The sequence below is a fragment of the Centruroides sculpturatus genome, unplaced genomic scaffold (genome assembly GCF_000671375.1).
Source record: "Centruroides sculpturatus isolate CEXI.00-Female unplaced genomic scaffold, Cexi_2.0 scaffold761, whole genome shotgun sequence".
In the NCBI taxonomy this organism is placed as follows: domain Eukaryota; kingdom Metazoa; phylum Arthropoda; class Arachnida; order Scorpiones; family Buthidae; genus Centruroides; species Centruroides sculpturatus.
In genome coordinates, this window is record NW_019385226.1 from 155,865 (window position 1) to 180,066 (window position 24,202).

At 29.0% G+C, this 24,202-nt stretch overlaps 1 protein-coding gene across 1 annotated transcript in view; it reads left to right on the forward strand.

Annotated features, from left to right (window-relative positions):
• Positions 1-11,292: 11,292 nt before the first annotated feature.
• Positions 11,293-24,202, forward strand: part of LOC111636413 (uncharacterized peptidase C1-like protein F26E4.3) — a 51,570-nt gene continuing 38,660 nt past the window's right edge. The window contains exons 1-2 of the mRNA XM_023381661.1: positions 11,293-11,743; positions 15,401-15,464. Coding sequence (XP_023237429.1) covers positions 11,479-11,743; positions 15,401-15,464 — 329 coding nt within the window. The 5' untranslated portion in view covers positions 11,293-11,478. The remainder of the gene's footprint in view (positions 11,744-15,400; positions 15,465-24,202) is intronic.

Here is a 24,202-nt window from a genome sequence, read left to right on the forward strand (position 1 = left end):
ACATTTTTTAATCAATGATTAATATTAACAAATATTTTATGAATTTTTCCTAGTAAACAAAATATTTGTATATATTTTTGCTAAATGTAATTTAAATTTTATTCAGATTTAAATAATATTTAGCAAAAATTTATATACAGTATTTCTAATAATTGCATGATATTGTAAGCTAGAGTAAGACACATGTTTCTTTGTAGACTAAATATAAGACACGTGTTTATGTAGGCTATAGGTAATGCATATAAGTTCTGTAAAGAAATTACTCATAATATTGAAATTTGTGGAATGTTTATTTATACCAATTTAACAATTAATAAACTCATTATTGTAAATAATTACTCTCGAATACATCATATTCATAAATAAAAATATTCAAATTTCTGAGTAATGAATTAATATAAAAATTACAACCAAATCTGCAGTAAAATAATTATACATACAGTAGTAAATTTCCCCTTTTACATAAAATTTTAATAATTAATACAATTTCCTTTGATTTGAATTAGCTTGCAAATCCATTCTTGTAAGTTTATTTTATCCTATCAATTATAAATTGTAACTGTCAGTTCATCAGCGGTTGTGTATTGTTTGTTGTTACATAGACTACTCGAGAAATCATCACCCACACATTTTTCATGGAATTTAAGTCTGGATTACGAGTTGGCCAGACCGTTACATCTATTTTTTGTTGTTTAAACAAGTTTTTGGTGGATTTAGATGCATTGTCTTGTTGGAATATCAACTCCAATCACTGATCCAAATAGAATAAGAAAAGCAAATGCTGACCAAACTATGACTCCATCACCCTCCCCCTGTCTACTAAAATATGTCTTTGGTTGCTTTCTTAAATCATGCCAATAATATCTATTACAATCTGGACTATCTAGATTAAACTTTTTTCATCTGAAAACATCACATTTTTCCATTTATCAACTCATTACTGATTTTGCCCATTCTACTCTGTTTTGTTTGAGTTCATTTGTAGGCCTAAGCTTAGTTTGTGCCTTGACATAGGCACAACCTAAGCTTAGAAATGACCTCAAACGTAGGCAACATTATCATTATTTTTCAAAACAGCTACTGTTGCAGACGACACTTTCAGTCACAAACTAGTAACAATGGACTAGTAAGGTTTGGTTGTAATTTTTAATTAATTTAGCGCTCAGAAATTTGACTATTTTTATTTACGAATTTGTGAGTAATTAATTATAATAATGAGCTTATAAATTGTTAAATTGGTATAAATAAACATTGTCTGAAGTTATATTTACACAAATTTCAAGTTATGTGTAATTTCTTTACAGGCTTTGTGTTTATTTGTGCCTAAAGATGAAGACATATCTTTAGAGTTTAGTTAATCATTGAAGCGGAGCGTTAGCGAATCTTCTTCTGTCAGGCTTACAGAATTGTATTCGTTCTCAAAATCCGTTCGATAGATTTTGATTAAACTTTGCCATTTTCCATTAATTGAAACGAGGAGTCCAGAAATGTAATGTGGGTCCATTTAAAATGTAAAAAGTCCAGCAACGAATCGCTTAACTTTCCCGGCAACATTTAAACTTCTGATGGAGGTATCTGTTTCGATATTTCATTTAAAAAACTGTTTTCATTTTTAATTATTATAAAATGACAAAAAGCTTAATTTTGAGAGTAGGGGTGGGTTTTATAAAAAAGTTATAAATGCTAATAACGAGTACAATCGTCATTAAGTCCGACCCCACTCGAGATACGATACACGACCACTTTTTATCTCCCCACCACGTCGATCTTAAACCATCAAAATTTAATAGCGTCAATCCCCCTAATATCCTGCAAAATTTCAGAAATTTTCAAAAGCACAGAAGTTATTAAGTCTCAAAGAGAGTAAACAAAATTGTGCCACACACATTAATATCCGTACATACAGAAAAAAACTCTAAATGTTTTTGCATTTCTCGAAGTTTCAAGGTCTACGAGTCCAAAAATGTAAAAATCTGAGGGGGAGGGTCATTTTTTGATCGATTGCCATAGGCTTCTTTTCCTTGTTATCCATATTAGAGCCAGGAAAGTAAAAATAGAAGTCCATGACTTCCTTTTCGATAAACAAATATATTATAGTGACAATGTCCATGTTCTCTGATGCGATGAGCCTACGAATTTATGCTAAGGGGTAAAAAAATAAAAGCAGTATTACGTTCGCCTAACGGAAAAAAAGGAGCGAAAAACGAACAAAACACAAGAACAAAGCAATCAATGCCGATTGCTTTGTTCTTGGTCGTCTCTCTATACAGTACCTGGCCAGTGTCTCCCGTGGTATGCAGGTACGAGGATAGCCTCTTTTGTGGCGGTAAGTGCAAAGTTCACATATCCGCGTCCATCAGGTACTGTACAAGACTAGCCTCTTCTATGCCTATCAGGTGTAGGGATCGCTTCTTTTCTTCCAGCTCCGCTTCAATTCTATCGCGATACGACAAAGTCATTTTTACATTAACTCAATATATTTAATTATTATCATAATTATCATTATAAACTTACATTTTTTCATTTAATTTTTTATTTAGAAAATAAATTTTTAACAGATATATTTTATGTTTTGTTTGTATACGTCAATACACACGTGAGTGAACTGCTGAAGGTGTGCTTCACGGGAGGACTTTCAATGGAAAACTGACCCCTATTTAGGTATGATAAACATGAATAAAATCAGGAAAAACCTCAGGAAGAATTCAATTTATACTCATTATTAAGAAGAAACGTTATAGTGAAGAGTAGAAGCAAAATCTTTATCACTTATCTTCTTGAATATCAATCTGGAAAGTAATTCTCATCTTAAGCATAAGTGCGGTTTCAAGAAAGTTAAGAGAATCAAAATATACATTTGCTTTATTAAAATATATTTTAAAGTAATACAGTTGAGGAAGAAGAAAAATCATTTACAGCATAAAAACAACTGAACAATAAAGTGTAATCAATGAGAGTAAAAAAAGGGAAATGAGTTCTGCCAAATCAATTTAAATTTACTGCTGTAAGAAACTGGCCTCTATTTGGATATTAGATATGCGAAGAAAACCCAGAAAACTCCACTTGGCCAGTTCATTGGGAGACGCAAACCCTCGACCAACTACCACTGTTTAATGGTTTCAACACCCGGCCATTGATGTGCAACTACGCAGGGTAATTATGTGAGTTCTCTTCATGTAGCTTTGGAAATTTACCCGTTCCGTTTACGGAGTACATGATTTAAACGGTATTGTGTTAAATAGAAATGATATTTCTACCATTCACTCCGAATAAAAGTCTAATGTATTCAGTGACTGATTCGTATGACGCTTTCATTGTTTTTGTATTTGTACACCATTTTCTCTTGTAAATTTGATAGCTCTCGAAAATGAATATAATTTTTACCCCTTACTTATTCATCATATGCATAAACAGGATTTTTCTACAATAAGCAGTAGAAAATCTAGTTTTTAGGCATATGAAATTATAGAAATAAATGCACAGTTTGATTAGATTTATGTGTCTGTTTCTATAAGTGAAAAGAAAAATGCCCACCAAAGGATAAAACTACTGACCTCTGTAGTTCGTCGTGAGTTTGGGCCTCGCTAGGCTGATCGCGTGGAGTTTTCCGGGTTTTTTCACGTTAGTAACACCTAAACGTGAGCCATTTTCTTATAGAATGTCCTCTGGAGGCATCGCCCACATGTCGCTTTGCAGAATACGAAAAAAAAAAAAAAACAATTGAAAAGTAAAATAGTTTTTTCTTAATGTTATCTGAAGGACTGGTTTGTTAGTTTTATCTTAAAATATTACATTAGTAGGGTTAGAGCCTACTCAAGGTCTATTGCGAAGAAAGAAAAAGAGTGAGGGGATAAGAAAGAAGCGAGGTTACAGCAGGGGGTACCTTCTTGCCTCTTTTTCCAAAACACGGTAAATATTCTGTCGTGTTAATAAGAATGAAAAACGAAAGAAGGAAAGAGCATTCACATTCTATATTTATTTAATTTTATGAATGAACTATTAAATATTAAATTAGTTATGTAAAATCATATAATATAATAATCGAAACATTATTTCAAAAGTTTTTGAAAAAGAATTTGGGCCTCTCAGGGGCCAAGACAGCACTCGATCTACTTATCTTTTGGAGGTCTCAACATATTAAAATAAAAAATAACATTAAATAATAAAATTTGACTAAAATAAACTTACTTTTTAGTATATAGTAATGATAATGGAATTAATAATTTGTAACAAATTCTCTTGAGGATTCCGTAAATATAAGGTATAGGGACCTGCGGACTCTGCTGTAGTAGTGTTGGCAATAATAAGGCTTGCAGAGAAAAGGATTACTGTAATTAGAATATAATGGAATATTGAAACACGAATTTAAATAAAATAAATTTTCTTATTATTTTCCACGTATCCTGGTAATATTGTGACAATAGTGGCGGAAGGGATGAAACAACTAGAAAGAGGTAGTCTAGTTAGTTGGTTGTTGGTTTCTACCGCCCAACGGGCTGGCTATTTGGAGTTTATTGGGTTTTATTCGGGTGTCTAACACCTAAATAGGGGCCAATTTACCGAAAAAAACTTACATAAAGAGAAGTGATAAGACAACGGAAGACTTGGTCGATCTGCTAAGGGTTGATTTCCGGGAGAAGAAGAATCGAGAGAAAGTAGGTGCATAAAATCACTTTTGTGAATAAACCTTATAAGACTTATACACACATACAATTAATGTTTAATTTGCTTATGTTTATTTATCTACAATTCACTCGTCCTAATCCGAACTCATTCTGTTTATTTATTTATTTTTCTAAATAATCCAGCCAAAACAAAAATAAATCATATGTTTTTTTATACACGTGAAAGATTTGTAATAATTTGTAAAACACATTTTAATACAAATTTAGCACCAAACACAGCACAAAAATATTTTGATGTAAATATATATTCTGTAATCCTTTTTATAGTGACGTATTTGGACTTTGAGAATATGAGTGCTATTCAAGACGGATTCAGAGATTCATTAAAATCATGTAATATGCGTTATTATATTTATTTTAAAGTAACAAAAATGATTGATTACTTTGGATATCAATGGGGTGCTGCAGCATTATAAGCACCACCTGGATACGTCTTCCTTTTTGTAATATATAACTCTCAATAATCCGAACAACTCAGGATTAGCGAGAATGTATATAGACCTATAGTTGCAGAGGGGCCATAATTATGCTTATTCTGCAACTCCTGGATATGTATATAATGTAGATAAATTATTAAAGTCCTCTTATATTGCAGCTGTTTTAACGGAAGAGAAGTTTTTAATTAATGTTATAACCTAAATTCAATATAAAAAGTGTTTTTAGTATGTAAATTTATGTTCTTTCTGTACAGTTTTATTTGTTAAGTAGCTACAGTTTTTACTGTACATTATAAATTGCTTCTCTAGAGTAAAACTAACACAGTATACTGTATATATTTTTCTAAATAAAAATAAACGAAATATGATATTAAAATAAATCATATTTCATATAATATGTTACTTTCCCGACTGTTATATATAACAGAGGAAAAGTATGGCAATCGGTCAAACAATGACCTTCCCTAACTTAGGATGTTTTCGTAACATACCGGTGGCCGAATGGATAACACCACTGAACTGTCGTGGATTCGAATCTCGTCAAAGGGCTGCCATGTGGAGTTTTCCGGGTTTTCTTCACGTTAGTAACACATAAATAGGTTCATTAAAAACATCCAGGGAGGCATTTCTTACTCGGCAGATCGCTCGGCCGTTATTGTATACGAATAAAACTATAGTTAAGATTTTACATTTTTGAACTCAAGAGGACCTTGAAACGTCGAGAAATAATTAAATATTTTCCCTGTATGTATGAATGTTAGGATAGGTTTGGAGACACGATTTTAGTTTTCCACTTTGAAGCTTAATAACGCCTATGCTATTTGTCGAAAATTTCTGAAATTTTGCAGGGAAGTTTGAATATTAGGGGTATTGGTGCTATTAATATTAAATATCGGTGGTTAGAGGTCAAGGGAGTGGGGATAAAGGGGGTGACGTGTCGTATCTCGAGTGGGGTCAGACTTAATGAAGATTTTACTCGTTATTAGCATTTATAATAATAATAATTATTATTTTTTCTTATAAAACTCATCTGTATCCTCAAAATTAAGTTATTACCATTTTATAGTATTCTATATTATAACGAGCAATTATTTATTGTAACATCGTCACAATGCCAGGCTGCAATTTTGAATCATATTTTTAATTTATTTAATTTAAAATATATGCTCTCCACCTCAAATTAGTAGTGGCTTGCCCCTATCCATCATACCTTTCCTGTTGTCAAGTTCCCCTGTACAGTATACTTCTCCTGTTAGCAATAAGTTTTGAATTGAAATAACGTGACTTCGTATATAGTTAATCGGGGCCTCCTGTCTTAACCTAAGCTGTCCATATATTGTCTCGGCTTTTAACTAACTCCATTCTTCAGATTAAGGAAGGGCAGACAGACAGTGGACAGACGGACCATAGCCCAAACTGTAGCCCAAAAAATGAATTCTTGTTGGTTTGTCCATTATACAAATCTTTATTTTTAAATCGATATGGACCAAAGTTTGTATGAATATTACTNTATATAACTCCATTCTTCAGATTAAGGAAGGGCAGACAGACAGTGGACAGACGGACCATAGCCCAAACTGTAGCCCAAAAAATGAATTCTTGTTGGTTTGTCCACTATACAAATCTTTATTTTTAAACCGATATGGACCAAAGTTTGTATGAATATTACTTAGACCCTAGAATCGACACTAAGCTATATATAACCGAAAATATTGGGATAGTATATAACTTACATGCCTTTACATGTAGCGCTATCTGTTGGCAAAAATGATTGTTGTTGGTTTTTTGGTTTGTTGAAGAATAGGCTAATTTAGCAATAATCTATAAATAAATGAATTTTAACCGATTTTGAAAATTTTATGGAAGAAAAGAGCTTCAGTTGTCCATGAGAGTGCAGAAGAGAAAAAAGGTCATCAAGAAAGTCTTGAAGATCGTGCAGCCCGTCTTCAACAAAACTGCTCGAGAACGTTTTAGTTGAGGGCCGAATTTCCATATCCAAGTACAACTTTCAGGAACTTGCACAACGTACAAGTTAATCGATCCCGTTTTCGAGGCAGACCAGGCAGTACCCAGTACTAGGCAGTAAAGTTTTTAAACTTCTTGGAACCAGCAGTACTAACATGTCAGAACCTAGAACTAAAGGATACAGCACCAGTAATGTTTTTGCGAAATTTGGACCCATTAAAGTTATACTATGGGACGAAAATGATCTATTTATCTTTGTCCCGCTAGCTCGAGAAGTTTTCGTTTTTTGCAGTTTCATTATATAAATACTCAGGTCAATAAATACAGATTTTAGTTGCTAGAACCATGGTTTTTATCACCCTGTCCCAATTCCATACCTCTTTCAAAACCCGAGTAACGTCACTAGTAATTAATAATATATAAACTTTTTAAATAAAATATCATAGCAGATGGCGCCACATAATTTTAACTCTTGCTGGGAAAGTTATGCAACTCGTTGCTAGATTTTTTACTAAAGTAGTTAATTCCCAAAGTGGCACTGCTTCCCCGTTGATGGTGGTGTAGAAAAGTCAAGTATAAAGTTACTCAGTGTATAACTTATCTTTTTAATAAATTAAAATATTTAGCAATATATTAACAATAAATTTAAATAAAATATAAGATAAAATGATTATTGTTTGTGCTAATGTATTCATTTTATAAATTCTCTTAACGAATTGGGTCACTTTGTACAGTATTTTAGATAAACAACATTCAAGTTTCCTGCTCTTAATTTTTATGTTAATTATTTAACAATCTAGTATACAAATTTAGGTTATTTTAAATGTTAAATTTTAAAAATTTTAAGCTTTTTTAAGCTTTATTTTCATTTCATAATCCATTATCACATAATCCTCTTACATATAGTAAGCTATTCTGTAATGTATACAAGTGTATTACATTATATTCATTAAATTGAAATCCTTAAGTCACAGGTAATTATGTATGATAATTAAGGTTAAGGTTGGTAATTTATATATCAATTAAAATTCTAAATGAATAATTATCTGAAGAAAATGTAGTACGAAAGGAAGAATTAGGTTCATGAACCATATTATGACATAGAACGGAAGGAAGAAAAAAAAAAGGAAGAGGGTTGCTGATTAGAATTATCTACACCCTCTTTAAATCATTTTGCAATTTAAATAATGTTATAGTTGAATTCTTATTACAAAAATGCGATGTACTTCAAACCCGGAATAAAGATGATAAAAAATGTTTTTATTCAAGATAATATGTTGTTTTTTTTTACTAAAGTTTCCAATAAAAAATAATAAATTTTTCACTAAAAAAATGTATTTTAATTTTATAAAACTTATTAATAAATTAAAATTCATTAAAATTTTGTGTACAATTTTATAAATCGTATTAAATACATTTTAAAAATGTATAAATACGGCCAAACCTCACAACAACAGCCATATCGAAACAGCGGCCATTTTTTTTTACAGATCGTTTCTTTTTAAAATGAGTGCAAGAAAATCTCTAAATGACGGCCACTTTTTATGTGACTATTATTCATAGGTTTGACTGTACTATAAGCTTACAGTTATATATATATCCTATTTACGAAAACTCGATCAACTGACTTTTGGACCACCCTATGCGCTTTTTCATAAATTTTTTTATAAAATATATTTTCTAGATAAAAATTCTTTATACGTTTATAGCTGTATATTACATAGAATTTAACATATATTATATGTATATACTTTTCCTCCCTACATATTTATGAGATATGCTTTATACTTCTTCCTCATACATATTCCCAGTTTATTGTAAATACAGATCAGTTTTAAAATACTAGTATACAATGTTATGATGTAAAATGCCATATTTCTACTTGAAAGGCTCTTACCAATTTTGGTTCTCACAAGGTCTTCCTTGTAATCAAATCTTAAAGAAGAAAAATATCTACTTAAGAACTAAAGTGCTTGTTCTTTTATCAAAGTTTGAACCGTTCGCTAATTATAGATTCAATCTAACTCTTTTGCCTCCTCTGCGCTGACCTGAGAGCTATTATTAATAATAAAAAAAAATGAATTAAATTAAAAAAGACTTGAAATTTTACTTTCCAATGGCGTTAAAGAACCTTGAAAGACGACTTTACTGTTAAATTTTCAAGTAATGATGCAAATATCGTTTACATGTAAATTTGGGTGTGAGGTCATAGAGAATAAGTTAATTGATGAAAAAATAACAAAATATAAATGTGACTCAGATTTTATCTTTTACACTTATTAATTATATTTTAAAATTTTATTTTAATTCTCTTTTCTTAAAAGTCTTTAAATTTCCTACTTTAGGCTGGTAAAAAAAAGTTTTTAAGAGGAATTTTTAAAAATATAATTTCCTAAATTATACAATTAATACCGTTTATAAATTATATATAATATTAATTATTGAAAGCTATCAAAAAATATATAATAAATATAATTAGCTACTTAAAACAAAGCACACAAAGTGGCTTAAAAGTCAGTTAACCTTGTTTTTCTGTAAGTAATTCAGTAATTTAGCAAACTTTACATGTAATAAAGTATTTAAATGATTCAGTAATTTAGCTTTTAAAATGATCAACTGACTTTTGGGCCAGCCTGTGTATAACTTTTAATAATTATTCTGTATAGCCTTTGTTTTATGTTTATTAATTATAATTAAAAAATTTTATATTTAATGTTTTTATTACAGTTGTTTAATTAATATTTTCCAATAGCTTCAATTAAATTTTAATATTAAATATTAGTTACATTGAATAATTTTAAAGTATAAATTATTAATTTCTAATATTTTAATTTTATTTTAATTTTACATGTTTTATTATATTATTATTATTATAATTTTTCTAAGGAATATTTTTATTCTTAGATCGAATTTCACGGAAATAAAATAAAATGGCGTGAAATGGCCGTTAGACGGGTGTTAAGTGTTTTATATCAACTAATGAAAGAAAATTTGATTTAATAATAAAATAAAATAAAAATTAGGAAATAAACATTTATAAACTTACTTTTATATATAATTAATCAAAAGAATGTAAAATAAAAAATGTTTACTTATTATTTTAATGAATTAGAACACTTTAATGACATAAGGACGATGACGAAAATCGGCTACTAAAGTTGACTGACCCCTTTTTTTTCAATAGAAATTAAATTGTTCCTTTTCTTAAATTATCCCCAAAAATATTCAAACTGAAGTATTTAAAAAAAATTAATAAAAAAATTTTTCAAATGAATTCCTCATAAATTTACAATAAGTTAGTTAAACCTCATAAAGTAACTTAGTTAAAAGTGCGTTATTTATCAAATTAATACGCTAAAAACGGTGTATATATATTAATTTTTTCTTTAAATGTATTAAGGAAAATATAAGTCAGCTGTTGCTACAGTTGTGATATAATAACAGATATAAATTCCTGGCATTCCATCAATGAATGGAACTTGATACCGCCGCAAAACGTTATCGCATACACCTAACTCTGTTAAACGTTTACTTTAGTCACGAACGTTCATTAATCACACCTGGGTAAATGAATGAAGAAAACCTAAGGCATTAATTTAATCAAAATTGAAATTATCTTATTAAACTAGAATTGTGATTATCTTCCCACTTTTTTGTGATTTATTACTTGCTAGAACTCATACAAAGTTATGAACGTTAGAAACTTATTTTTAATGGGTTGTAGCGCATTAAATGTTTATCTTTGCTAAAGGTTTTTGTATATACAATACACGGGCTAAACCGGCGATGTTAACAGTTTAATTAAATTAATTCATAAATTTAAATAATTATTTAAGTTATAAAGAGTATTTAAAAATTAATATATTGTTAAAATAGTAATACAAAAATTAACTTCGGGTTTAAAAGTTTTTAGAAAGATTTTTTAAACATATGTCTTCGGTATACCTGCCGTTGGAGTGTTAACGCGCTAATTAAACGGTAACGTATAAGAAATGCGCTTAAACTAAGAAAGAATTTATTAAATGATTTAATAGAAAGGAAATAGTAGAAGGGTGGGTGGATTAACGGAAACAAGAATTTACGTCGGATAAAATAAGGAAGTCGATAAGAGTAGAAAATATCGAAATAAGTCATTTTCTCGTTAATTATCTCTAGTACTAAGAATGTCCGCGGGAGGGTGCTGACGCAGGGAAATAGAATTACACAGAAAAGCGAGGTCGTCTGCTGATTATATACAAATCTCACCTGTTATCGTCTGCTTTACAGCGGTTTGTAACAAGCGTTTCGTAAAGGAACGTAACTTTTTTTTTCTTTCGTTTAAACAAAATCCCTTTATGTAAATTACTTTATGTAATTTGGTGTTACAATTAATTATAATTAAGTATATAATAATGAATGTTTCGTTAATAATTGGAGTCTTCTTCGTTGTATCGGTGTGTACGACGTTAGCACAGTTTTGGGACGTAGAGGGTGACTTTTGTAAAACTAGAAGACCCGAGAGTTGTTGTAGGAATAGAGACGATGCGTGCACCGTACCAATTTTTGGCACTTTGTGTTATTGTGACCAGTTTTGTAATAGAACTAGCGCCGATTGTTGCCCAGATTTTTGGCCTGTGTGTTTAGGAGAACCTCGTCCACAGCCAATTGTTAGAGACAGTAAGTGCTTTTCAATTATTATAACTTATTATTTTAATCATGAATTTATTCTAATATGTATTTATAATTAATAACACATAACAGAAACAAGCTCTTAACAACATTATAAAACCAATACAAAGTTCAATACAGCTTGATAAATAATGTTCTACTGGAATTTATTTTATCCTAAGACAAACAAAAACATCACATTTTTTTAGTTTCATTCATTTTTTTAAATAATTTAATGGTTATCCTTAATTATTAAAGCAATGAAACAACTCGACTCCAGTTTAAGAACATGACAGTTTTTCTGTACAACTTGTACAGAAAAAATTCTCATAAACTGTTTGGGAAGGCTGCTTAAACATTTTGTGAGGATTAAATATCCAAAGAATTATCTTAGAAGAAATAGGTTGGGAGGAAAAACGAAGAATAAAAAAAAAGAGAGAATGTTTGCTTCTTTCTATTCAATCTATTCATTGTCTCCGTCTTTTCTTGGTGCTCGAGAGGGAGAAAAGAAGTAGAAAAAAGAAAAATATATTTTGTACGCGCCTACAGTGACGTCAATTTAAAACTGGAAACTTTTGTTCCAGATTCTATAAAAACTGGCATGTTTTAGACTACATATAACTTTTAAAACGTATCATTAACGAATTTTTCACATATTTTTCGTTAACCTTAATAAATTTATACTTGAAAAAAGAGAATTGACAATGCTTAGTTAAGTCATTGTATAACTTGTAATAAGTCTGTTTTTATAATTGAATACAAATACACATACACACACGTATATAAATAAAGTTTGTTGTAGGATTATATTACAGAAACATTGATACTGTATTGGTTTATACACTAGTTAGGCGTATTCATCTGTGTAGAAGTATTTTTAAAATTTGAAACAAGAAGGTTTTATTATGATCAGACAGATGTACAGTATATTTATCAACTTATATAGTTTAAAATGTTCGAAACATTAATTTCTTAATTTTTAATCGATGATTTGTTCGACATTCATGCAATCTTTCGTAATTGTTTTCTCATAAAAAGGAGTAAAAGTAATGTGCAAAATACTTTCAGTATAAACATTTGAATGGCAAAAATCTTATTTTATATTGAATTTTCGAATTTTATGGTATATTTAGTCTAATTATTCTATTTTAACCTTTATCATAGTATTTTTATATTGAAAACGAAAAATTAAACTGGAAGATCTAGTATAGTTACGCTGTGTGATTCTTACGAGGAAGCTTAAATCATTCAGATACAAAAATAGCAACGTTTAATGTCCGGTCTTGAATGCCTGTCTATTGTCTTTCATCTCGTTGATATTCTGTATCGAAGATATTTTAATAGGAAATAAGTAATAAATTCAACGTTACTTCCTCATTGTTTAAGTCGTATGACATTAACACTGATATTTTTGAAATAAAAACTTTATAAATGTTCTGAGAATATTAATTTCCTCTTTTGTTGAGTCAGCATAGAATTGCATTTGCCTAGAGTGAGTTTTATTACTAAAATCATAATAGTACGATTGCTACATTTAATTTTTTTTTTAAGTTTTATTGTCGTATCTTGCTGATAATAAAATTAATGTTACAAAATGTTATCATTGTCATCCTTAGTTATTTCAGTAATAAAATTATCAATCAATGACGTAAACAATGATGATTCATCTGAAATTATAAACGTCCAAAGACTTTCGGTAATATCACCTTCCCTTTGAATGACGTTGTTAAGCAGGTTAGAATAGTGAATGATTGTACAGGTTGTGTAAAGAACTTTCTACGCGTAACCTAATATAAATATGCAATTGTTATATCACGAACAAAATGATAGTTCAAAAATTTCCGGTTTTTACCTCCGATTGAATTTACACATTTTAATTTCTGATCTAAATACATTATTGTCCTATTTCGGTATTAAATTTTTGTTTATTAATGACGTTTTCTTAATTATAATTGACTTTATTATCGCTTCTTTTTAAGTTTGGAAAAAAAAGGAATTGTTTCAGTTTGTAACTAGAACATAAGGACTTTCAACTTACGTACTTAACTGTAATGCTTTACTAGAATTCATTTTATCCCCAAGGCAAATATTAGGCGACCTTCTACCGAAGGACACGGTATACGTCGATCGCACAATTTAAGCATTGTAACGAGTCCAGTAGCATAGCATCGGGAAGAGTTGAATGAACTTAGGCCAGATGGGACCGGTCCGCTCTATGACCTCACCTTTCTTACCTTGAGATTTTCTCATCAACTTAGCACTATTGTTTCATTTACAGTTTCGTAGGGGATTCCCCTTAGATAACGGATCCCAATCCGATTTCTTCTATTTTAACCTTGAACACGAGTGCGAATTCTTTAATTCATCGAATGGGGTTGATTATTGAATAGATTCATGTTATGTAACTTATTGTTAGCCTTTTATTATTATGTTTTTCCCTTTCAAGATCGTTCAATTTGGTTATTATTCTATCAAAAATAGTTTTATTAAAATAATGAAAATTTCAATTTTGAAAAATTTCAGTAAACAATCAAATTTGTGTTTTTCCCCCCAAGAAAATTTCTATGCAGACAATAGAATACGCATAAATTTCGAACAGTATTAGAATTAGAATAGAATAAAATTCGAACAGAATAGAATTATAATTAATAATTTAAATAAGTATTTTTCGGCGTAGTTCTGTTTCAACGAATTTATGGTGATTAGTTCGAAATTTAATTATCTTTATGTAAATTTTTATATTATTCAAATACAGAATTGAACAGATGGAAAAGTTATCCGGATATTCATTTTCAATATTACAGCCGGTGTCCTTTTTTGTACCCCTTTTCCCTGAATATAAGAGCTTTATTAATAGCCGATCTTCCACTTAAAATACTTAATGTATCTTACCTCTACACAAATAGGAACCACTCGTCATTTTTGGCATCAAATTTTTATCTTATCGATGATTTAATACTTTAATTGAAGATACTTCATAAAATCTACTTAATTTGATAGTTTAAAAAAAAAAAAAAATTTTAGTTCTTCCGCATAAAATTGTGTAACTTTATCAGTAAGTTATTTAAAATTTAGGGTGAACAGCACACTATCCCTGTAACCTGTAATCGGTAGAATTAAAAAATAAAAAGAAAAAAAAACAAAAAAAATAAGGTCTCCTCCCACGTGGGTGTATTCACCTATTTATAATGTGATCATTTCCGGTTTATATATTACGGGATGGCAAGTAACATTATAATTTTACTTAATATACCTTCAGGATAATTCTGTAAACAGTAGCAATAAAGTAATCGATGAAATATCAATATATTCAAGCATTGTTTATGAACAATTAAGCGTTCGTTCACCTGATAAATCAGGTTATTGATATGCTATCCAAGAAGCGTCAATCATATCAAGAAGTTTGTTAATCAATTTAGGGAGGGGAAATTTCTCGGAATTTCAAGTACTATTGACACGCGACAGTCATAATTTCGTTATTTTTCCCATTTGGCCTCAAAGCTTCTACATAATTCAATTTAAGGATCAAGGTTATCTAGTAATTGATGTTTTGACTTATAATGGGACAATAACTAATGGGACATTGAATAGAAAAGATGTTATTAATGTCAATGTAGAAAAGTATATAAATGAGATATTAAATGACACGTTTTTATTTTTATACAGAATGCTTTCATGAAGGAAAGTCATACCAAAGTGGGCATAGCTATCAAGTGAATTGCAATAAATGGTAAGTCATTAAAAATATTCTTTGTGTTGTACAGAAAGTTGGAAATTAACATTTTTTTTCTTTTCATAAAAGATAATATTTGAAATGTAATTTAATAACCTCATTGGTCATTTTTAAGAAGAAAGCTTTTCATAGGTAAAATAAATAGCCTAAGGTTTATTAAGTATCATCTTGTAACAAATGTAACAAACAGGTCAATAGAATTAGATTAATCTCACGGTATTCTATATGCCAAACTTGTTCCAAATCTTCAATAGAGATTAATTCTGATATAAAAAGTTTTACGTTTGTTGTTCTGCCCACACAAACAAGTTGGTCTTCCTGTTTATGTTCACACTCGGCCAAGAAAGAAAGAGGTTGAATTGTAATAACTAAATGGACTGTAGGCCGTTACCCTTTCGGACCATTTGGACAAACGAAATCGTTTTACCATTATTCTAGATTTAATATATGTAAATAGAACGATCTTAATCGACATATAGAGGTTTCTATTTGTTTAAATATAATAGTAATTGATAAGAAATTTATTATTTAGTCACACGTGGTCCAGTTACTATTAAACGGAAGTGCTGAAACATTAGTATATTATAATTAAAACAATTAATTCGTATTAATTGTTTCATTGATGTCTGTTTACATAATTATTTCACGTTTTCTAACGGTTTTACAGAATTATTTCCTAATTATTAATAAAAAAGTATACATAAATTTCTTAAATATAATTTATAAAATTTATAAATTTAAAATATTTATTACATAAAAAGTTTTTATACACATTGAATCTTTATAACGTTAAAAGGAAAGTATTATACTTAATTTTTGTTTGTTCTGAATTACAAACATTAAAATATAAGGATTACATTACATGAATAATCTCATATCTGTCGGTGATATGATGGAGATGTAAAAAAAAGTCATTGAATTTGTTCCTTCAGTTATAATAATACTATCGTTACGTATCTGAAAGCTTGCTAATGATTTGAAATATCCTCTTTAATTTTGTAATTAAGTAATTATCTATTCAAACATACTGCATTGTCTTCCTGTATAGTTTTTAAATAATTATTGTGACTTTAAAATTATACACATCCAAAAACTGTAGTTGGACGGTTGCATGCCTACATATCTTCGGATATATACCGAGAAGCCGGATATAGGAAAAATATGTATAATGTTCTGTTTATTTTTTAATAATAAGAATTACAGTAATTATGATATGTAATTAAGCTATAATGAATGATTTACATTTGTAGAAAAGTCTCGATTTTTTTCATGCCATATCCTGAGAAATCTAATCCTGTTTTAGTTTTTTAAATATATTGATAGTTTAATATTAACAAAATTTTCTATAGACTGACATCATTTATTAGGCTGCATTTTCAAATTTCACACCTAAACATGCCCACTGCCGTCCGTTTGTTTGTCTGTCTTTCCCTAATCTCGAGATAGATAGATGAAAATCGATCCCAGATATGGAAAGCTTAGGAGCAGGAGGCCTGATTAACTATCACAAACTTCCGGTCTGGACGGGAAGTCACATGATTTTTAATTTAAATATGATTAAAAATTGCAACCCAGCATTGTGTCGATGTCACAATAATGCACATCCGAATTTTGCTTCCATTTTTGCTATTGTGATTAAAGTTAATCTTTAATCTAAGATTTCATTTATTTCTTGACTGATTTAGTATTTTTTCCCTACTAAATTATATATAATTATTCTAATATAAACTGAAATTCTATATAAAAATGATCTTATTTCATTTCTTTTCATCTTATTTTGCTAATATTTTAATGGCAAGATATCTATTTATTATTTTCACACAAAAATAAGTCAGTCAGTTTTTTTTAGCTTTATCTAAATATAGAATCTACTACATTATCATAGCTAAATAATTTATAGTAGATCTATAAAGCAAAAATATCCGAAGAATTAATGCTTTAATTAAAAATAATCANCCGATGGGATTTGGCATGATAAGAAGAGGATTCGGGAATGAATGGTGGTTACTCCATCGAATAGTCCACTACCGATTCTTATATTATCGTGCACTTGTAATAAAACATATGTAAAAATTAATAAAAATTAATATACGGAGTGCCAGAAATCCTTCGATATAACAGCCATTAGCGGTGCCAAGAATGTAAATTTTATTTTTATATGCAACAGCAAACTTGGGTTTTTAAACCTGTAACGTAGTATATTTTTTAGTTTCTGCATGTATTTATTATTAATAAGCGTACTTCAGCACGACACACGGCAAAGCAATGCAAGTGGCTGCTATGTCGAAAGACTTCTGGATTACCAGTAATTAAAAGTTTACCGATATTTAAATAATTTAAAATAAATTCGATAATGTCTTTATTAATAGATGTTTTTGATTTACACTGTTAAGAAGTAGCTAAGTGTGCTTATATCAGTTGTATACTAAAATATAGTTTTATTTATAACGCTATAAAATACAGTTTATATAAATACTTATTTTATATATTTTATAATAAGTTATATAAATTAAAATCCAGCAACGAGTTGCTTAACTTTTCCGGCAACGTTTAGTGGCGCTATCTGTTATGATATTTTATTTTTAAAAACTTTTTATATTTTTAACTATTATAAATTGGAAAAAAGCTTAATTTTGAGGATGGGGATGGGTTTTATAAAAAATTTTAAATGCTAATAACGAGTAAAATCGTCACTAAGTCTGATCTTACTAGAGATATACGCGTTCCCCTTTATCTCTCCACCCCAGCGACCTTTAATCACCAAAATTTAAAAGACTCAATCCCCTAATAAACAAACCTCCATGCAAGATTTCAGAAATTTTCGACAAGAAGCACAGAAGTTATTAAGCTTCAAAGAGGTTGAACAAAATTCTGCCTCCCACATACAAACATCCGTACATAAAAAAATTACTCCCGAATTTTTTAAAATAAGTTTTATTGATCACATTATAAAATAATATGAGGAATAGAAATTTGTTTATTAGTTATAAAATATAAAAATTTCATGTAAAATGAAGCAATTAAAATTATGTTTAAATGTTTTGTGAAATTATAACTTAATTTTATTAAAGTTTTTTAAGTTTAATAATTGAAATTTAAAAATATTCTTTGTAACAGCATTATGATTATTATAATTGATGCACTTCAGTTTACGTCATTTAAGTTCTCTATCATTGATTTTAGTTTCGAATTACATTATAGTAGATTTTGTCCTTCAGTTTCATAATCCCAATATAGTTTTCAATAATAAGTTTTTTCGCATAGTTACTAAATCATTGATTAATTTAACTTCATTATCAATCACTTAGTATAATTGATATCGTATTTCATACGATATCAATTATATTAAAGCGACTGTACACATTTTTAGGCCTTAACATTGTGACATTTTCATCAATGTTATAACATTGATGAGGAAGTCACAGAGCCAGTTCAGTGGTTTTATAAGAGAATACTATTCTTTTTACAATTTTCTAAGAAATATCTATGATTGTTTCTTATATAAATGTTTCATATGTTTATTATATTTTGTCATAAAATTTATTTCAGTGATTACTTCTGAATCTTTCCTTCAATAAAAAATGCAATATTCATTTTTTAAATATTTATTTTTCTCTGTGATTAAATAAGAATTTTATAGTATTTTTTTATAGAAAAGGGCTGGCAGAATTACAATTTAATAAAAAGTAAAATACATCTGGATACGAGTCCAATTTTGTTTGCCATGTCCAATCACCAGGAACAACTATTTCCATTGCAGAGACAACCTTTCTTTAGAGGCTATAAAAAAATAATTTTATAATTCATATAGTTTATTTATCTTGGCGATCATATTATTGAATATGAAACATGCATTAACAATGAAATCAGTTTTAAAAAATAGTAGGCCTACTGTAAATATCTTTTTATCTCGACTATACCATTAAAAGTAAGTTAAAGTTGTAACTTCTTCTAAAATAGATGATGAATTTTTAAAATTAAGATATGAAGAGTATCCAAAAATGACGGTTTCTTACGTTTTCATCTCACAAAAGACTCATATCTTCATCAAAAACATTTATCAGAAAATAGAAGGAACTATTCCAATAAATTCAAGCTATTTGCTGTTCAATCTTTTATTTGACTGTCATCCTCTACATATAAATTTGTGAAAAATATATTTGACTCTTTTTTCATTCCTTGTTACAATGAATGTGTTTATTTAATATTTTTCACAAATATACCGACCAAATAATCTGAGTCTTCTTGAGGTCCTTCAAACTGGAAAACTCGTATTTGATCCGCGCTCTCGTGATTTTTCATGGATAATTCGGATGGTGACATTGTTTCCATTTCTTAAGTAGCCTGTTCTAGTATTCTTGCAGATTAGACTTGTGTTAACTCGACAAAATTGATTCTGATCTATAGACTATTACACGTTAATGTTTCGGTCAAAGGTTGGATTAAATTTATCCAACCTTTTCTGGTGATGTCTTGAGCGTGGAAGAAGCATGCAGAGTAACCTCATTTGAATAACCCATTTTTTGACAGTGTCTAGCATCCTTTTCCTTTGAATATTTTAACCGGATAAAAATATTTCATAGTAATTTTCACACAGTCTACTATTATGTAATTTAAACTGTGCCACTATCTTCCATAGGAACCGATGGGATTTGGCATGATAAGAAGAGGATTCGGGAATGAATGGTGGTTACTCCATCGAATAGTCCACTACCGATTCTTATATTATCGTGCACTTGTATTCAGTATTGCGATAAGTTAGCTCAGGTTCAATAAGTAGACTGGGTCTATATGAATAATCTTCAGTAGAAACAGCTAATCTATAAGTCGATTCTTGATAATTATATTTACTCCAGTTAATTGTTTATCTTAAAAATAATCTTTAGTTTAAATGAAAAAATGCCTATTGCCATGTGATAGAAAAGAAATGACTAGAGACAAGTAGAAAGGCATTATCTTTCTATTTTGGAGAACGTGTTTCGAGGTCAGATAGGATCCTTAGAGAGTTTCATGAGTAATTCATCAAAGGAAATGTTTATGAATTTTCATTCATAATCATTTCTTTCCTTTGATACCTAAGATATCTCGGATCCCTTTCGGCTGTCCCATTTTGGACCTCACTGAATTCATGATGAGCATGCGAAAAGATCCTCTTAACTCTTAAGGTGGTAATCGAGTGGACAAAACCACTGAACACTGGTAGAAGATCACAGGTTAGTGCCTTATCAATGGGTTGGCCACAAGAGTTTTCCGGTTTTTCTTCGAGTGTCTAGTACCTGAATAGAGTCAGTTACCAATAGAAAGTTCTTCCAAGAGGCATTCCTCTTGGCACGCAACATTTAATTGTTGCGCCCATGTGATGCATTGCCATATCATATAAATCAACCAACCAACCAACCATACGACGGAATGTTTAAAAAAAAAACTATGATAGAAAAATTAATTGAATATTTTATTCGAAATCATTTAATGTGTCTTTCGTATATTTGGCTTGCTATTTTTCGTATCAAGATTGTTCATATATTATATTTCAGTGGAATAAACAGGGAGGTGCCATGTATCCATTTAAAGAAACAGGAACACATAAAGTATTAAAATCAAATATAGTTGCGACGGCACTTTAAACTATGGCAACAAATTTTACCTCGATATAAAAATTCTCAAAAGAGAAAATACATTAAAAGTATGTTCACATATTATCCTTTCTACACCTCAGGAAATAAGTCTCACGGCGGAGTCGACCTTTCTTTAGCGATTTCTTATCCGCCTCAATATGTAAAACGTTATACTGTAATCTTCGCTCTGACGACAATACAATTAAAAAACATATTTGATAAAATGGCCAGGACTGTACGTATTTCTTGTCCTGACAAATACTTACTAAGCTTGTACAGTACTTATTGTCCTGGACATTTTATCAAGTATTTATGGATGTAAATAAAGTAATTAATATGTTTTCTAAAAAGAGAAAAAGACAATTCAAATTAACGTGATTTTGCAAAATTTTAATTGCTTCTATTTGATATACTTTTTGTTACGTTTTAATTTACTTTTACTTTTTTTAAATGTGAATTTAAATACTTCCACATTTATACTCTGCACATGTTTATATATATATATGCATTTTGCAATGAATAAAAAAAAATCTAGCAAAGAGTTGCTTAACTTTCCAGGTAACGTTAAGTAAAAATATAAAAATTGTTTATATAAAAATATAAACAATGTTTATATAAAAATATAAACAATTTACTTAATGGCAAAAAGCTTAATTTTGAGGATAGGGATGGGTTTTATGAAAAATTATAAATGCTAATAACGAGTAAAATCGTCATTAAGTCTGACCCTACTGGAGATACACACGACCCCCTTTATCTCACCACCCCTAAATCTTTAATCGCCAAAATTTATTATTATCAATCCCCCTAATAAACAAACCTCCCTGAAAAATTTCAGAAATTTTCGACAAAAAGTACAGGAGTTATGCTTCAAGGAGGGTGAACAAAATAGTGTCCCTCAACATACATTAACATCCATACATACAGAAATTATCCTCGAGTATTTTTTTTTTTTTGCATTTTTCGACGTTTCTAGGTCCCCTGAGTCCAAAAAATGTAAAAATCTTGGGGTGGGTCATTTTTTTTGACCGATCGCCATCAGTACTTCTTGTTATGTAAGTAACAGCCGGGAAAATAAAAATGTACTGTACAGTGGTTTACAGTAAATGAGTTCCCTGTTAATATCAGTTTTAGTTACGCTACTGTTACGTATTTACTTTATTATTTATGAAAGATTCCAGACTCCAGGACATATACACTTAACTCAAGCTTTTACATTTTTAATATTAAACTTTGTTTTAGTTTTTTTTGTTAAATCTTGTTGATGATAAATTATAAGTGGCAAGTTAGTACATAATTATTAGCTAACTTAACTCTATTTTTTATTTTATTAATTGAAAAATAAATTTTATAAATGTCATTTTGTAATAAAATATAATTTTAAATTATATTTAATATTTTCAATATCATAATTAGAATAAAAATAAATAAATTCTACATTCTAGAATATATATTTTTCATTTAATACGAAAGCAATAGCAATAAACTTAAATGAAATTATTCTACAACTGATTAATCTGAGGTTACTCAATTTTGGAAAGGAAATTAAACTAAATAACTAATAAACTTCCGCACTTTTGGAGATATCACTAATTAATAAAAATTAAATTTTTTATAAGCGTGTAATGACTTATTAACCTTAATATTTAATGGCTGTTAAGACCATATTTATTTGGGTAAAACAAGCAACATAAAGCAATCAACAAATTTTAAATTTTGGATTATTCATGAATAAATTGGCAAGATTTATTATGTAATGAATTGAGTTCTAAATTATATATTCGTATATAATTTAATTCATAATAATCTAAATAAATCATCATTAAGTTAGCTTTCTTATAAATACTATTGTTTCAAAATTGTAGATTTTTAGGCAGACTACATATTTATTTTTTATGTATAAAAAATATCAAAACGAACAGACGGATTCTTTTATTGGGCTGTTAAGGCCAAGTAATTACTAAGTAGTTTGGCTGTTATACCTGCCTCCATATCAAATTACATTATTATATATAGAAGTATCCCTCGTACAATATGGTTCGAAAATAGGGATATTACCTGTAAACACGATTTCGTTTTAACACGGTTCGAGAATTTCACAAGTGTAAACTACTTTATTTTATATATATATATATATATTTTATTCAAGTAAGCATGCGTATTATGTTAAATTTGCCCACGGATTTTAGAATATTAAAAATTTTCAATTTGTTTTGTGTCTTTTATAAGGTTTACTTTAATGAAAACTGATAGTGCAATTTTCTTCTTCCTTGTCTTAGCTTTCCTATCAACCATGTGTTATTATCGATGCTTTTATTTTTATGACTGTCACTGCATTTTATTTTTATAGATTAATTTTCATATTTAGTAAAGTTTATTTGAACATTTTTAGGTTAGTAGTTTAGTTATTAACCTTTTTAAAGCATAGGTAAGTAATCATTCGTAAAAATGACGAACGAAATACAGCTGTATCTCGGTAATCGAACAGTTTCCAACTGGAACAATTCGGTATTCGAACACAAATTCTGGAAAAAATCGCTCTGTACTCGACTGAACAAACCAATCCGCTAAAACAAATTTTCGATTTATAACATTTTTATTTTTTATTTTGTCGTTCATAAAAAAATTTTAATGATAAAAAAGTATGAAAATGTTGTTGATGTTTCTGATGAAGATCAACAAAGCTCAGAATACGATAAAACTTTGTAAAAAGAAAACGTCCTCCTTTAACTAAAATTAATATTAACGTGTCATACAGTACTTTTAGTTAATTATTGATTGGAAATAAATTATTGACTGCTTTAATAAACGTATTTCTCTTAGTAACGAAAAAGAATAGTATAGGGAAGATCGGGGCAAGATCGGCATGTTAAGCTTTACTTAAATTTTGTGTAATAAATACTGCTGTAAACTGAAAAAAAAGCTTTGCATATTGTCTATTGGAATGTTACCTTACTATAGAACTGGTTAAAATCAGTTTGGAAATAAAAATAATTAAAATAATTACAACTTTACAAGAAGAGAGAAATTGACGAAGTTGCCCCGGGTATAGGGGCAAGATCGGCAACTTCTCTCTTTTTGTAAAGTTGTAATTATTTTAATTATTTTTATTAAAGTTGC